This window comes from Anomaloglossus baeobatrachus, chromosome 6 (genome assembly GCF_048569485.1).
Source record: "Anomaloglossus baeobatrachus isolate aAnoBae1 chromosome 6, aAnoBae1.hap1, whole genome shotgun sequence".
Classification (NCBI taxonomy): Eukaryota; Metazoa; Chordata; class Amphibia; order Anura; family Aromobatidae; genus Anomaloglossus; species Anomaloglossus baeobatrachus.
In genome coordinates this window covers 450,834,745-450,851,578 of record NC_134358.1, presented here as the reverse complement: position 1 = coordinate 450,851,578, position 16,834 = coordinate 450,834,745, and the positions used below count along the sequence as shown (strand labels likewise).

Sequence of the window (16,834 nt, the reverse complement as noted above, 5' to 3'; positions counted from 1 at the left end):
AGTGACAAGGACATATACTCATGCGAAAACAAAAGAGCAGGACAAGAAAAAAGAGGAGGACACACAGATATAGGCATGACACGCCCTTCTAAAATCATGTAAAACACCGCAAGGTGACTCCAAGCGGAGTCTCCCTTTTTTTCCAAAAATTGGGCCCCACACACACCCACCCATTCAGTGGCAGCAGTTGTGCCCCAGTTGTACACTTCACAGCTAGATTTGCATCAAGCACATTCAAAAATACGCCATAATCAACCGTCCCCAGGATGACACCAGGGTAGGTAGCAAAGTCTTTGCTGAACCATGACTTGTTCATCTTGGCTCCTTTTAAAAAAACACAGCAAGCAAGGGTTACTCCAAGTGGAGTCTCCCTTTTTTTCCAAAAATTGGGCCCCACACACACCCACCCATTCAGTGGCAGCAGTTGTGCCCCAGTTGTACACTTCACAGCTAGATTTGCATCAAGCACATTCAAAAATACGCCATAATTAACCGTCCCCAGCATGACACCGGGGTAGGTAGATAACGTCTTAGCTGAACCATGACTTGTTCATCTTGGCTCCTTTTAAAAAAACACATCAAGCAAGGGTTACTCCAAGTGGATTCTCCCTTTTTTCCAAAAATTGGGCCCCAAACACACCCACCCATTCAGTGGCAGCAGTTGTGCCCCAGTTGTACACTTCACAGCTAGATTTGCATCAAGCACATTCAAAAATACGCCATAATTAACCGTCCCCAGCATGACACCGGGGTAGGTAGATAAAGTCTTTCCTGATCCCAGCTCTGTTCATCTTGGCTCCTTTTTAAAAACACAGCAAGCAAGGGTTACTCCAAGCGGAGTCTCCCTTTTTTTCCAAAAATTGGGCCCCACACACACCCACCCATTCAGTGGCAGCAGTTGTGCCCCAGTTGTACACTTCACAGCTAGATTTGCATCAAGCACATTCAAAAATACGCCATAATCAACCGTCCCCAGGATGACACCAGGGTAGGTAGCAAAGTCTTTGCTGAACCATGACTTGTTCATCTTGGCTCCTTTTAAAAAAACACAGCAAGCAAGGGTTACTCAAAGTGGAGTCTCCCTTTTTTTCCAAAAATTGGGCCCCACACACACCCACCCATTCAGTGGCAGCAGTTGTGCCCCAGTTGTACACTTCACAGCTAGATTTGCATCAAGCACATTCAAAAATACGCCATAATTAACCGTCCCCAGCATGACACCGGGGTAGGTAGATAACGTCTTAGCTGAACCATGACTTGTTCATCTTGGCTCCTTTTAAAAAAACACATCAAGCAAGGGTTACTCCAAGTGGATTCTCCCTTTTTTCCAAAAATTGGGCCCCAAACACACCCACCCATTCAGTGGCAGCAGTTGTGCCCCAGTTGTACACTTCACAGCTAGATTTGCATCAAGCACATTCAAAAATACGCCATAATTAACCGTCCCCAGCATGACACCGGGGTAGGTAGATAAAGTCTTTCCTGATCCCAGCTCTGTTCATCTTGGCTCCTTTTTAAAAACACAGCAAGCAAGGGTTACTCCAAGCGGAGTCTCCCTTTTTTTCCAAAAATTGGGCCCCACACACACCCACCCATTCAGTGGCAGCAGTTGTGCCCCAGTTGTACACTTCACAGCTAGATTTGCATCAAGCACATTCAAAAATACGCCATAATCAACCGTCCCCAGGATGACACCAGGGTAGGTAGCAAAGTCTTAGCTGAACCATGACTTGTTCATCTTGGCTCCTTTTAAAAAAACACAGCAAGCAAGGGTTACTCCAAGTGGAGTCTCCCTTTTTTTCCAAAAATTGGGCCCCACACACACCCACCCATTCAGTGGCAGCAGTTGTGCCCCAGTTGTACACTTCACAGCTAGATTTGCATCAAGCACATTCAAAAATACGCCATAATTAACCGTCCCCAGCATGACACCGGGGTAGGTAGATAACGTCTTAGCTGAACCATGACTTGTTCATCTTGGCTCCTTTTAAAAAAACACATCAAGCAAGGGTTACTCCAAGCGGAGTCTCCCTTTTTTCCAAAAATTGGGCCCCACACACACCCACCCATTCAGTGGCAGCAGTTGTGCCCCAGTTGTACACTTCACAGCTAGATTTGCATCAAGCACATTCAAAAATACGCCATAATTAACCGTCCCCAGCATGACACCGGGGTAGGTAGATAAAGTCTTTCCTGATCCCAGCTCTGTTCATCTTGGCTCCTTTTTAAAAACACAGCAAGCAAGGGTTACTCCAAGCGGAGTCTCCCTTTTTTCCAAAAATTGGGCCCCACACACACCCACCCATTCAGTGGCAGCAGTTGTGCCCCAGTTGTACACTTCACAGCTAGATTTGCATCAAGCACATTCAAAAATACGCCATAATTAACCGTCCCCAGGATGACACCAGGGTAGGTAGATAAAGTCTTTCCTGATCCCAGCTCTGTTCATCTTGGCTCCTTTTTAAAAACACAGCAAGCAAGGGTTACTCCAAGCGGAGTCTCCCTTTTTTCCAAAAATTGGGCCCCACACACACCCACCCATTCAGTGGCAGCAGTTGTGCCCCAGTTGTACACTTCACAGCTAGATTTGCATCAAGCACATTCAAAAATACGCCATAATTAACCGTCCCCAGCATGACACCGGGGTAGGTAGATAAAGTCTTTGCTGAACCATGACTTGTTCATCTTGGCTCCTTTTAAAAACAATGTAAGCAAGGGTTACTCCAAGCGGAGTCTCCCTTTTTTCAAAAAATTGGGCCACACAGACACCCCATCAGTGGCAGCACTTGTGCCCTAGTTGCAAACAGGATTTGCATCAAGCACATTCCAAATCCACAAGCATTTACTCTCCCCAGGATGACACAGGGGTAGTAAATTCCTTGTGGATCCATGACTTGTTCATTTTGATGAACGTCAGTCTGTCCACATTGTCACTGGACAGACGCGTGCGCTTATCTGTCAGCACACACCCAGCAGCACTGAAGACACGTTCAGAGACAACGCTGGCAGCTGGACACGACAAAATCTCAAAGGCGTAAGTTGAGAGCTCTGGCCATTTTTCAAGATTTGAAGCCCAAAATGAGCAAGGCTCCATTTGCAAAGTCATGGCATCGATGTTCATTTGGAGATACTCCTGTATCATCCTCTCCAGCCATTGACTATGTGTCAGACTTGTTGTCTCTGGTGTCCTTGCAAAGGACGGTCTAAAAAAATTATGAAAAGATTCCATAAAATTGCTGTTACCAGCACCAGATACGGTGCTACTGGTACGGGTAGACTGTTGAAGATGACGAGACCGTCCCATGTTTGTCAAGTTACAACTGGGAGATTCACTCCCTGCACCTGCACAGTTGTTTGGTGGAAAAGCCGAGCTAAGATCGAGTAACAGCTTCTGCTGATACTCTTGCATACGTGCGTCCCTTTCTATGGCTGGAATTATGTCACAAAATTTGGACTTGTACCGGGGATCTAATAGTGTGGCAAGCCAGTAGTCATCATCACTTCTAATTTTGACAATACGAGGGTCATGTTGGAGGTAGTGCAGCAAGAAGGCGCTCATGTGTCTTGCGCGGCCATGCGGACCAAGTCCACGCTGTGTTTGTGGCATAGAGGTGCTAACCGTTCTTTCTTCCTCTGACATCTCCCCCCAACCTCTTTCAACTGAAATTTGACCAAGGTCTCCCTCATCCGCTGAGTCTTCCATGTCCATGGACAGTTCGTCCTCCATTTCTTCATGTTCTCCTGCACCTTCCTCAACATCTCGCCTGCTATCATGTGCCCTTGTTGATCCCTGTCCCCCATGGTCCCATGCCTGCCGTCTTGGTGATAATGAACGTCTGGACCTTGGTGATGTTGTTGTGTCTTGCGCATATGAATCCTCCTGTAGTTCATCCCCTTCCTGTTGTCCCACCCCCTGACTCCGAATAGTGTTTAGCGTGTGCTCCAGCATGTAAATGACTGGAATTGTCATGCTGATAATGGCATTGTCAGCGCTAAACATATTCGTCGCCATGTCGAAACTCTGCAGAAGGGTGCATAGGTCCTTGATCTGAGACCACTCCACCAGGGTGATCTGCCCCACCTCTGCATCTCGTTGGCCCAGGCTATACGTCATGACGTATTGCACCAGGGCTCGACGGTGCTGCCACAGTCACTGTAACATGTGGAGAGTCGAATTCCAGCGTGTCGGCACATCGCATTTCAGGCGATGAACCAGCAGGCCGAAAGACTTCTGGAGCGATGCAAGTCGCTCAGCTGCGGCGGTTGAACAGCGGAAGTGAGCAGACAGTTTTCGTGCCCTGGTCAGAAGGCCATCTAGGCCGGGATAGTGTGTTAAGAATTGCTGGACTACAAGGTTCAACACGTGAGCCATACAAGGCACGTGTGTCACCTTGCCCAGGCGAAGGGCCGCACCCAGGTTTGCAGCATTGTCGCACACGGCCTTACCAGGCTGCAGGTTGAGTGGAGACAACTATTTATTAAACTCGGACAGCAGAGCTGACCACAACTCCTCAGCTGTGTGACTCTTATTCCCAAGACATGTCAAGCTAAAGACCGCCTGATGCCGTTGCGCTCTGCTGCCAGCATAGTAATGAGGGGTGTGTGATTCCTTCTGCGCAGTGAGAACGCTGGTGGCCTGACCAGGCAGGCTTGGGGCGGAGGTGGAGGACCCAGATGAGGTGGAGGAGGCAGAAGCAGTGGCGGAACTTGGACAGACAGAGGATTGACACACAAGTCGTGGGGACGGCAAGACTTGTGCAGCAGACCCTTCACCATCTATCACCATAGTTACCCAGTGCCCAGTCAGCGACATGTAACGTCCCTGTCCATGCTTACTGGTCCAAGTATCGGTGGTGAAATGCACCCGTTGACACACAGAGTTTCTCAAGGAAGCGGTGATGTTGTGTGCGACATGCTGGTGTAGCGCGGGCACACCTTTCTTAGAGAAGTAGTGGCGACTGGGCATCTGGTACTGGGGCACAGCGACAGACATAAGGTCTCTAAAATCCTGTGTGTCCACCAGGCGGAAAGGCAGCATTTCGGTAGCCAAGAGCTTACAGAGGGATAAAGTCAACCTCTTAGCTTTGTCATGGGTCGCAGGAAATGGCCTTTTATTTGTCCACATCTGAGGGACATAGATCTGGCTGCTGTGTGTAGACGGTGTTGAGTAGGGTGTCCCTGGAAAAATGCAGCTTTGTGAGGAAAGTGCAGGCGTAGACATGATGTTGCCTTCATCCAACGTTGGTGCTATCGATGTCTGAGAGAGCTGTACACACGCACTTGTTTCCCCTTCCAAACGAACTGACGACCTACCAAGCAAACTGCCTGTTGCGGTTACAGTGGTGGAAGTTGTGCGTGGAAAACCAGGTGTGACAGCTGTCCCCACAGTCCTAGAAGATGAAGAGCACGCGGATGCACTGGAAGGGGCAGGCGGTGGATGGTTAGCTCCGCTAGGCCACATTGCAGCACGGTGAGCTTCCCACCAGGACATATGATATTTATTCATGTGACGATTCATGGAAGAAGTTGTCAAACTGCTGAGGTTTTGACCTCTACTAAGAGAACCATGACAAATTTTACAGATCACATAATTTGGGCGATCTTTTGCTATGTCAAAAAAGGACCAGGCTAGGCAAGGCTTAGAGGGCATGCGACCTGTTGATCCATCCCGACTAGTGCTCATAGGCAGAGTGGTGGCTGAGGATGCAGTTGTAGACGTGCTACCAGTACTCCGACTCTGTCCAGGAAGGCGCAAGGTAACTTCGTCATCAGTTGCATCCTCCTCCACCACCTCTGTTGACCTCCTCGAGTGCCTGACTGTGGGTTGACAGTAGGTGGGATCTAGAATTTCCTCATCAATTGTTGTGTTTGCACTCCCCTCACCCTCAGACCGAGCCTCTTCTTGCCCTGACCGAATATTTAAGTTGTCATCCCAATCTGGTATCTGCATCTCATCGTCATCAGTATGTTCCTCATTGTCTATAACAACAGGTGTTACAGTTTGTGACAAAGGGTCAACATTATGCTCAGAAACTTGGTCCTCACGGCCTGAATCAGAGTCACAAAGGTTCTGGGCATCACTGCAGACCATTTCCTATTCTGTACTCACTGTAGCTTGGGAGCAGACCTCTGAGTCCCAGGCTATAGTGTGACTGAACAGCTCTGCAGACTCAGCCATCTCAGTTCCACCATACTGTGCATGGCGGATGGAGACTTCAGAGCTGGGAGAAAGCAAGTTTGATTGGGATGACAACTCAGAGGACTGGTGTTTTTTGGATGCGGTAGTTGAGGTGGCGGAGAGGGCACTTGTTGGACCACTTGAGATCCATTCAAGCATTTTCCTTTTTTGGCCATCATCTACCTTTGTTCCAGTTGTCCGTGTCCGTAAAAAAGGGAGCACATCGGATTGTCCACGGTAAGTAGTAGACATCTTTCTTTTGCTGGTAGATAGTCTATCTTCAGCAGATGTTAATGGAGCTTTGCCACCTTCCCCACGGACAAACCCTTTTTTTCCTTTTCCAACACGCCTCTTACCCTTTCCACCAGCATCTGCCATTTTGCCACTCATTTTGATTGCGACAATATTGTGCACTTAAAATGTGGTAGTAAAAATTGAGAGGTGGTGTAGATTGCAGCGGTGGTCTATCTTTATTAACAGCAGAATAAACAACAATAATTATCACTGACAATGCAACTACGGCCCTTAAACTGGCAGCAGTGTCTGCTAGTATAATGGCTTAGTAACAATGAGTTTGAGTGTGCAATGCAGGCAGAGGTGCTGCATATATCTTTGCACTAGTGGGACTATACAAAAGTCCAATAGCCACGTTTAGGATGCCACTAGGTTTACTCAGTGTTTGCTAGTATAATGGCTTAGTAACAATGAGTTTGAGTGTGCAATGCAGGCAGAGGTGCTGCAAATATCTTTGCACTAGTGGGACTATACAAAAGTCCAATAGCCACGTTTAGGATGCCACTAGGTTCAATCAGTGTTTGCTAGTATAATGGCTTAGTAACAATGAGTTTGAGTGCGCAATGCAGGCAGACGTGCTGCAAATATCTTTGCACTAGTGGGACTATACAAAAGTCCAATAGCCACGTTTAGGATGCCAGTAGGTTCACTCAGTGTTTGCTAGTATAATGGCTTAGTAACAATGAGTTTGAGTGTGCAATGCAGGCAGACGTGCTGCAAATATCTTTGCACTAGTAGGACTATACACAAGTCCAATAGCCACGTTTAGGATGCCACTAGGTTCACTCAGTGTTTGCTAGTATAATGGCTTAGTAACAATGAGTTTGAGTGTGCAATGCAGGCAGACGTGCTGCAAAAATCTTTGCACTAGTGGGACTATACAAAAGTCCAATAGCCACGTTTAGGATGCCACTAGGTTCAATCAGTGTTTGCTAGTATAATGGCTTAGTAACAATGAGTTTGAGTGTGCAATGCAGGCAGACGTGCTGCAAATATCTTTGCACTAGTGGGACTATACAAAAGTCCAATAGCCACGTTCAGGATGCCACTAGGTTCACTCAGTGTTTGCTAGTATAATGGCTTAGTAACAATGAGTTTGAGTGTGCAATGCAGGCAGTGGTGCTTCAAATATCTTTGCACTAGTGGGACTATACAAAAGTCCAATAGCCACGTTTAGGATGCCACTAGGTTCAATCAGTGTTTGCTAGTACAAAGGCTTAGTAACAATGAGTTTGAGTGTGCAATGCAGGCAGACGTGCTGCAAATATCTTTGCACTAGTGGGACTATACAAAAGTCCAATAGCCACGTTTAAGATGCCACTAGGTTCACTCAGTGTTTGCTAGTATAATGGCTTAGTAACAATGAGTTTGAGTGTGCAATGCAGGCAGACGTGCTGCAAATATCTTTGCACTAGTGGGACTATACACAAGTCCAATAGCCACGTTTAGGATGCCACTAGGTTCACTCAGTGTTTGCTAGTATAATGGCTTAGTAACAATGAGTTTGAGTGTGCAATGCAGGCAGACGTGCTGCAAATATCTTTGCACTAGTGGGACTATACAAAAGTCCAATAGCCACGTTTAGGATGCCACTAGGTTCAATCAGTGTTTGCTAGTATAATGGCTTAGTTATAATGAGTTGGAGTGTGCAGAGGACAGGAGGGTACAGTGCCAGGGTTGTGGGTCTCTGGGTAGAGGAATGGAAGCCTGCCTTTCTATCCCTCCTAATGGGGAAATGCAGCGAGAAAATCCCTGACCTTAGCTACACAGACGCTGTCTCTGTTTTCAGGACCTGTCACCTATGGCTCTGACCCTGCCCGTACGAGCCCTTAAAAGGACTGATAGAAAGTGCTATCCCTAAGCTGTCCAGCGCTGTGTATGGAGCGCATACAGCAGTATCGGCGATAGGACTCAGGACGGAGCTGCGCCAGTGATGTCTGACACCAAGGACGCAGAAGAGATAATGGCGTCCGGACGGGCAGATACTCGTTTTTATAATGCAGGGACATGTGACATGGACATCCTATCACACATGCCGTTGCTTCTCTGGCTAAAAGTACACTTAGCTGTGTGTGTCTGGGATTGGCTGACATAATGGCCCTCCCCACTACACGCGCGCGCTTAGGGAAGGAAGACCAGGAAAAAAAAAAAAAAATGGCGATCGCCATTATCCATACAGCAGTGATCTGAATGCGCTGTTCCCGCACACTATACACTGAAATGTCATAATATTGTGAGTCACAGAGTGACTTACACTATTACAGCGGAAAGCCAGCTATGAATTAGCTGTTTTTTTTGCTGCTAGAACCGTTCTCGAACGTATCTAGAACTATCGAGCTTTTGCAAAAAGCTCGAGTTCTAGTTCGATCTAGAACAGCCCCCAAAATCTCTCGAGCCTAGAACTGGAGAACCTCGAACCTTGAACCGCGCTCAACTCTAGCCATAACTTTATAATTTTTCCATATGAGGGGGTTTTTTTGCTGGATGAGTTGTACTTTTGAATGAAACTATTCATTTTACCATATAGTGTACTGGAAAATGGGAAAAAAAAAATCCAAGTGCTATATGGTAAAACTGACTTGGCAGTATGATTCTCCAGGTCAGTATCAGTACAAAGATATATCAATGGGTGAAGCCGAACTGTAAAGCTGGGGTCCATACAAGGAGGTCTGTGTAAGGTTGCATGCCCACAATCAAGGTTCACAGCGTTTTGGACGCAGCAAGTTTCAGTTGCGTCCAAAATACTGTGATGTACAGTACAAACACAGTGGATGGATTTTTGAAATCCCATGACCACTGTGCATGTACTGCCCACAGGGTAAACTAACCTGTGGTGCGCCTTTCCGAGCCGCAAGCATTTCAATTCTTTGCTGCATAGTTGCAAGCATTCTCCGCAGGGAGAACAGAAGAGAGAGACCGCAACTGCTCGTGCCCAGATCGTGGGCATGAGCAGCTGTGGTCTTCTGTGGAGGAGACTCGCGGCCCCACAGATCAGGACCTGCCATGACCAGGACGCAGCGGGTGCTGATCGTGTGCACATATCCTTACTGTTCGGGTTTTGGCCACCTGTATAAAATTTAAAAATAAGGAAAAAGGAAGCAAAATGGGGTTTAAAGTAAGACAATTATACTTACTGAGTTTCCGTGCGGCTGTCACACTGTTTCCGGGTCCGCTTATTAAAGCTTATGAATATTCACTGCTTCCCTTGTCCACCCTCTGTGATTGGTTACAGTCAGACTGCGACCCCACACACTCTGTGACAGCGTCTGTGATTGGTTGCAGTCAGACTGCCAGTGTGCTGGTGTCTGTGATTGGTTACCCTCACACTAGCTGTCTGGGTACCTGACGTGGAGTGTAAAACTAAATAAATATTGGAATAAGTGGAGTTGGTTCCCCCATATTCTGCAGAAAAACGCACCAAAAATGCGATGCAAATTTTGATGCATTTTTCTGCCAGAAGACATAGATATGGTACAGAAATATGTTGCAAAAATCTGCATCTCTTGGCAGAAAGACGCATCAAAAACTCGATGTGGTTTTGACATGCTTTTGGTGCATTTTTCTGCAACCAGATGCAGATTTGGTAGAGAAATGTCTGCAACCAAATACTCAACGTGCGCACATAGCCTAATCCAGTAATCCGGCATTGATTTCAATGAATTCACCTAAGGTCACAGCAGGATATATTCCAGGTGCAGTTAGGCATGGTGGTAGGTAATATATATTAATACCTTTGGTCCATCAAATTTCCTTTACTTCCTATCTGTACCTATATATGACCATAATAGAGTTATTAGAACAATCCTACAAATGTATTTCCCCGGCTGCTGTGTCATTACATTCGTTTTAAACTAAGATAATACATTAGAATGATTGTGGCTTTGATTCAGTAAATATCTGGGTTACAGAAGTATAATTCACAGATGCTTAACTGTTAATGACACCTCAGAAAACACGTACGTGACGGTTCTCTCTTGTGAGTTGCTACTTTTACTCACTCTTTAGTGAAAATTATTACAGAAAATCATTGTCCAACGACTTATTTTGCTATGCTATGCTAAGAATGTTATCAATGTCAGGAAAGTGCCAAATGTTACTGACATCTATTCTTTATTTACTGAATGTAAAATGTAATTTTCATGCTCAGTAAATGTGCTTAGAATCAGGAATAATGGTACAATGAGCTGCACACTACATAGACAACAGGTCTGTGTCCTCTTCCACAAATACTCTTTTCAAGGTTCTCGTTTGCTAGAAATCATTACAATTTTGGTAATTTCACACATAGCATTTTTGCCTTCAGCAGTTATTTTGTGCCAAAGCCAGAAACAAAATTGAAAAGGAATGGGAAATTTAGAGGATTGACTAAGGGCGGTGTTACACGGGACGATATATCGTGCGATCGCATGCCCCCGTCATTTGTGCGTCACAGGCAATTTGCTGCCCGTGGTGCACAAAGTTGTTTACCCCCGTCACACGTACTTACCTCCCGAATGACCTCACTGTGGGCGGCGAACATCCTCTTCCTGAAGGGGAGGGACATTCGGCATCACAGCAACATCACACAGCGGCCGCCCAATAGAAGCGTCCCGCCCACCTCCTTCCTTCCGCATTGCTAGCGGGAAGCAGGTAAGCTGTGTTCGTCGTTCCTGGGATGTCACACGGAGCAATGTGTGCTGCCTCAGGAACGGCGAACAACTGGCGCACAGAAGGAGGAACGACTTTATGAAAATGAACGACGTGTCAACGAGCAACGTTAAGGTATTTTTGCTTGTTCACAGTCGTTCGTAGCTGTCACACGCTACGATATCTCTAACGATGCCGGATGTGCGTCACGGAATACGTGACCCCGATGACATATCGCCCAATATATCGTAGCGTGTGACGCCGCCCTTATCTTCATTGCCGGATTTACATATGGATCTGCCTTAAAAATCTCCACCAAAAATTGCAGTGGTGTATTTAGAAAAATGCTGTATGTGAAAACAAAGAAACCAAACTTATTTGTATAAGTGTATCTTTATTGATTATTGTAATATAATTTATTAATCACGATCGCACACAATTTAGAGAATAGACATAAATTTATGCAATAATGTTTTCTCCTGCCAAGCGCCTTAAATTTTAGAATTCTGTGAAATCTCAAATTGCAAAAATGTGTTATGAAATATGATGTGGAAAGAGGAGACTCGTGATGGAAGTGAGAGGTTTTTGTAATAACCTTTTCAATTTCTAGTTCTTACGGTATATAGTGTAGCACTTATCCCTCTGGCGGAACAGTAGTCATGCAGCTCAGGAACATGAGGGGTCATGAATCGAGTGCCGTATGACACAAAAATGGGTATACTCTTTAAAATATGGTGTGCAGGTCATATGCCATATTTACTAACAAATTACATCATTTATCACAACTGGTACGGACAGGTTAGAGCTAAGAAGTGACTCATGCTACACAACAATAAGGAAAAAAGCTGAAAAAAAAAACTTGGCAGAAGAAATATTTGAGAATATAAGACAATTTTCAAGAAATATGAACAAGCAGGTGTGTTTTTCTATTTTATTTAAAAAAAACAATCGTTATTCAAAAAGAAAATGAAAATATGACAACATTAATAGAAAAAAAAATAAATATGTTTTGCAGAGAACAGAGCATAAAAGCCAAGTAAAATTGCTTCCTAACACAATTAAACATATTATTGAAGTGTAATGGCAGCTGATGTCAAAAGAATAATTTTATCCTTTACAGTGCCCTGAAAAGTATTCATACCCCTTGACCTTTTACACATTTTTTCATGTTACACCTACAAATTTGAATGTATTTAATAAGGGTTTTAAGTGATAAACCAACCGAAATATCTGGTTCTAGATGTTCAAATCTGGTAGAGACATACCACCAAAAATGGGCAGTAGTAATTGCAGGGAATGGTATTGACTCATGGGGGCTGAATAAAAATGCACCTCATAATTTTCAGATTTATATTGTTTTACATATTTAGGAAACCAGTTCTCATTTCCTTTACATTTCACAAATACTCGCTACTTTGTGTTGGCATATCGCATAAAATGCCAATAAAATACATTTAAGTTTGTGTTTGTGGGTGTAACAGGAAATATTTTTTTATATGCTATCATTATTAGTGTGTGTTTTATACAGTATGTCTGTCAGTGGTGTTCTGGTATCCACTCCTTTAGTTTTCTTTGGTAATCTGTAGCTGACACTTTTACTCTTTCTATAGCTACCAATATTAATGAGGAATTTCTTAAGACAGTGCTATAAATTGGGTACCCATATGGCACTGGTAATATGGGCCTTTTGGTGGATCTGTAAATAGGGACACACTGATGATACATACGATTGTGAGGCATTCAACACTATCAAAAAGAATATTCAAAAAGCATCATATAAGAATAAGAAGGTAAAAAGAGATTTGCAAAAAAAATGTTTTATTGGAATATTTCATGGCCTAGTGTAGTAGGTCTTCTGAATATTTCATAAATCCACGTATCTGCAAGGTTGGGTATCCCTAATTCATGTAGTCAGATATTAAGCGGATTTTACAAAAGATAATGTTAGTGTGCACACATTTCTTTGACAAATTCTAGATCACCCTGTAATCACGAGGAAGAATGATTAGGTGCTATTGGGTATATTTGTAATAGTTATTCTATCTACTTTATAAAAAGTTATTATGGGAATCTGATATGATATCACTGTACTGGAAGGGTTGATATAATAGTTGGTTTGATCATTCCAATTCTATATTCTCAGTTTTAACCAATGGTGTATCTGGAGAAGGCAGGTAAGGCATTAGCTTCCGACACAGCAGGGTGCATAATCAGACCACATAATGCAGCAGTAAAAGGGATCTCCCAGACAGCAGCATTTTGTCTTCCCCCGGGAGTGGGATTAGGCTAGGTTCGCACACTGCGTCTTTTTGACGCTGCGTTTTTGTGCGTTTTTGGCCGCTAAAAACGCACAAAAATGCAACTGCGTCGAAAAAATGCATAAAAAAAGCATGCGTTTTTGCCGCGACTTGGTGCGTTTTTGGCTGCGTTTTGCTGCGTTTTTGATCTCTGCGTTTTGCTGCGTTTTTCCAATGCATTGCATGGGGGGAAAACGCAGAAAAACGCAGGAAAGAACTGACATGTCCATTTTTTTTTTTTAACTCAAAAACGCAGGTAAAAAAAGCAGATGTGTGCGGACAGCAAAAATGAAAACTCATAGACTTTGCTGGGGAAGCAAAGTCCTGCAGTTTTGAGGCCAAAAACGCACCCGAAAAACGCGCAAAAACGCACTGTGCGCACATAGCCTTAATCTTTTCTCAAAAAGAACAAGTCAGGCTCTGGTTCCCTGAATTCAATTGTTCTCCTGTCTTCCAGGCATGAGTACAATGCAAGACTTGGCCGTCACACCTTCAGGGTCAGGGTGAGGTCAGTAATGTTTTCAGGTGACATGATCAGGTGATAATCTAGCGTTGCAGTAGAGGAGATCTGCTGCTAATAAGGTAAGCGATTGAACAGAGCTGAAGATGCAAAGGAGTTTTGGGGGGCAATATCGAGAGAAAATTGTGAGGGGATAATATGAAGAAGACTAAAGCATGAAGGGATAGTATGAGTATGGGGTAGAAAAGTGTGAGGGAACAGCATGGGGTGAAAAATGTTTTGGAACAGTATTAGGGGAGAACAGTTAAAGGGACAGTAAGGAGGGAGAAAAATATGAGTGGACAGTATAGGGCTGAAAAGCATGAGGGGATAGTATGATGACAAAAGTAGAAAAGTGAGAGGTGACAGTATAGCAGGGAGGGTGCAGCAACAGTATAGGGGAGTATGATGAGATAGCATAAGGGGAGAAATTTGTGAGAGGATAGTATGGGGGATAAAAGTGTGAAGGAATAGTATGGGATGAGTAATGTGTGAGGGGACACTATGAAGGATAAGTATGTGGAGACAGAATGAAAAGAGGCAGCGTAATGGGAACACTTAAGATAAAGACAGGTTGGTGATCATAACTAATAAGGGCAACCAATTTGGCAGTTATAGTTAATACGGGCAAACAGTAGCAGGTATTGGTTCATGAATGCGTACAGTGAGGAGGCAATATTTTATAGGAGAGGGTATGGTGGAGGCCATGTTTCACACCCGAAGTCTAGCAATATCTTTATGTGGGCAGACCCTTCCTCCATTAAAGAGAAATCAGCATTTCAATTGATATGCACATGAGGGTGCAGCTCTGAAGCCTCTGTCACTCCAGCTCTATTCCCTGCTCAGTGGTGCTTACTTCTGCTTTACTGCCTGCTCATTTACCTGAAGTCTCACATAATAGAACTGGAGTGACAGGGGCGTCAGATCTGCAGCCTCATTTGCATGTTAATTAAAAAGCTGATTTCTCAGGAATGAGGGAATGGACTGCCATATAAAAAGATTGCTGGACTTGTCTTTAAAAGAGCTACATGTGCATATAAATAATTTTGGGGAGAAATTCTGCTGATAGATTCTTTTTCAGTTAACTACGTGTGATTACTGTGTGCCCATTTGTGTGAGACTTCATAATTACGATATGTGGGGAGTGAACCTCATTGCAGCTCTGTTGGTTCCTATCATATAGGTTATTGAAACCCCTTTCGTGTTAAATGGCCATTAAACATGGTGAGTGGCTATGAATATTACTCACTGTTATTTCTTAAAGCGTTTGTATCGAGTTTAAAAGTTAGCAAATATCTCCAAGATCCTGCTGATCCTGAGAAAGGGTCTCTGTGGGAAGCTCTGGTGCCCCAGTAATTGGAACTCTTGCAATCAACAATTTAGGATAAGAGATAAATTTCAGCGCCATGTGGAAGATCGGGCAGGTTGAAAATGCTATTACCTGCAGATTAACCCTATATCTGCAGATTAATAGTGTTTTTTCATATGACAGGTATACTTTGATCACATATTATAAAAAGGGTACTTGTTAGACAAAACATCGAATGTCCTATATTACACATATATTGTTTGAACATGAAATAAAACTTTCATTTTTTACACCATTTTCATGAGACAGGAGCATCGGCATTTCTGTAATATTAGGAGGTTGGTAGAGCCTGAAGTCAGTGAGTACAATGCAAAAAAAAACTTGACAAGTCTCACAGACAAACCTCATCATTTCCTTATACCAGCCGCAATATAGTTAGGATGAAGCCAGAGCAATAGGATTGTAAATTAACTCAAGGGACAGTTTTCTATTACATAGAAAGTAATTGTCATAATTTAAATGAAACTGTATAATGATTAATAATAAAGGAATGGCTAAGCAATGGGTCTTTCATAGTTTTCTACTCTTTTAAAGTCCTAAAAAGCATCACAAAACTTATGTACACATAATAGTAATATAAACGTATTGTTTATGAATATATTTGGATAGTACATTAGAATGACAATTAACCACAAACACATTTATACTCACATAAGGTAGTGATGCATGGCGATGACCATATTTCACAGTATTTTTGTTAGCCTCGATGAAATATTTTTGTGCTCGCTTTCTCTCTCTCTCCAGCTTTTTCTCCAGGGCAATCTGACAAGAGGATAAGCTGTCCATGTATCTCATCATGACATCTGAAATTAGGGCGCAAACTTCCACTATGTCAGGACGAAGATCTGCGTCTGAGGTCAAGCACCTGTGGGAAAGTATGCTAGGTTAGAGATGCGTGCAGTAAATAGATTTTGAGATGTTGCTCATATTTTGTTAAATGCAAAAAGCAAATATATATATATATATATATATATATATATATATATATATATATACATATATATAAAATATATATTGTGAGAAGTACTAGAGAACAGGTATGTTTCCCCTTGGTTCATTTCATATGCCTCCATGTACTGATTGTGGAGCGGTCAGCCCATGCATCTGGCTCAGCAATTAGTCGGAGTCTGATGAGGAGAGCAGTCCAGGCTGAAGGCTGCTGGTGCTGAGACTCCATACCTCCGCTTGCTGTGCTGAGGAACCAACACAGTAAGAGAATACTGTTTTTTTTGTTGCATAGGTTTATTTTGTAGTTAGCATTCTGTTGTTAGTTAATGACATTTATTTTCCTGTTTTTGCATGTGTAACACTGACAGCTAAGTGTACACAAAAGAACACGGCCATGGCTATACCTGCCAGTCTGCCGCTGTCATCTGTGAATCCATAGCCACTAGCTTGGACCAAAGCAAAGATCAAAGCTGAGCTATATCTATCCCCTGTCTTACAAATGGTGTCTCGAATGCGGGCCCTAGTGGCTGTTGGACTGTGACTGCAGATAAACCACTCTGTGTGCATTGTCTCTTGTTAATGTCCTGACTGAAAGCTCCTGTGCTGCTGAAGAGCCAAGAGAC

At 43.7% G+C, this 16,834-nt stretch overlaps 1 protein-coding gene across 3 annotated transcripts in view; it reads right to left on the bottom strand.

The window, feature by feature from the left end:
* NEK10 (NIMA related kinase 10) overlaps window positions 1–16,834 on the bottom strand; it is a 368,787-nt gene that overhangs the window by 98,889 nt on the left and 253,064 nt on the right. For all 3 annotated transcript variants that reach the window (XM_075316653.1, XM_075316655.1, XM_075316654.1), the window contains one exon: window positions 15,915–16,128. In XM_075316653.1, the coding sequence (XP_075172768.1) occupies window positions 15,915–16,128 (214 nt within the window). The remainder of the gene's footprint in view (window positions 1–15,914; window positions 16,129–16,834) is intronic.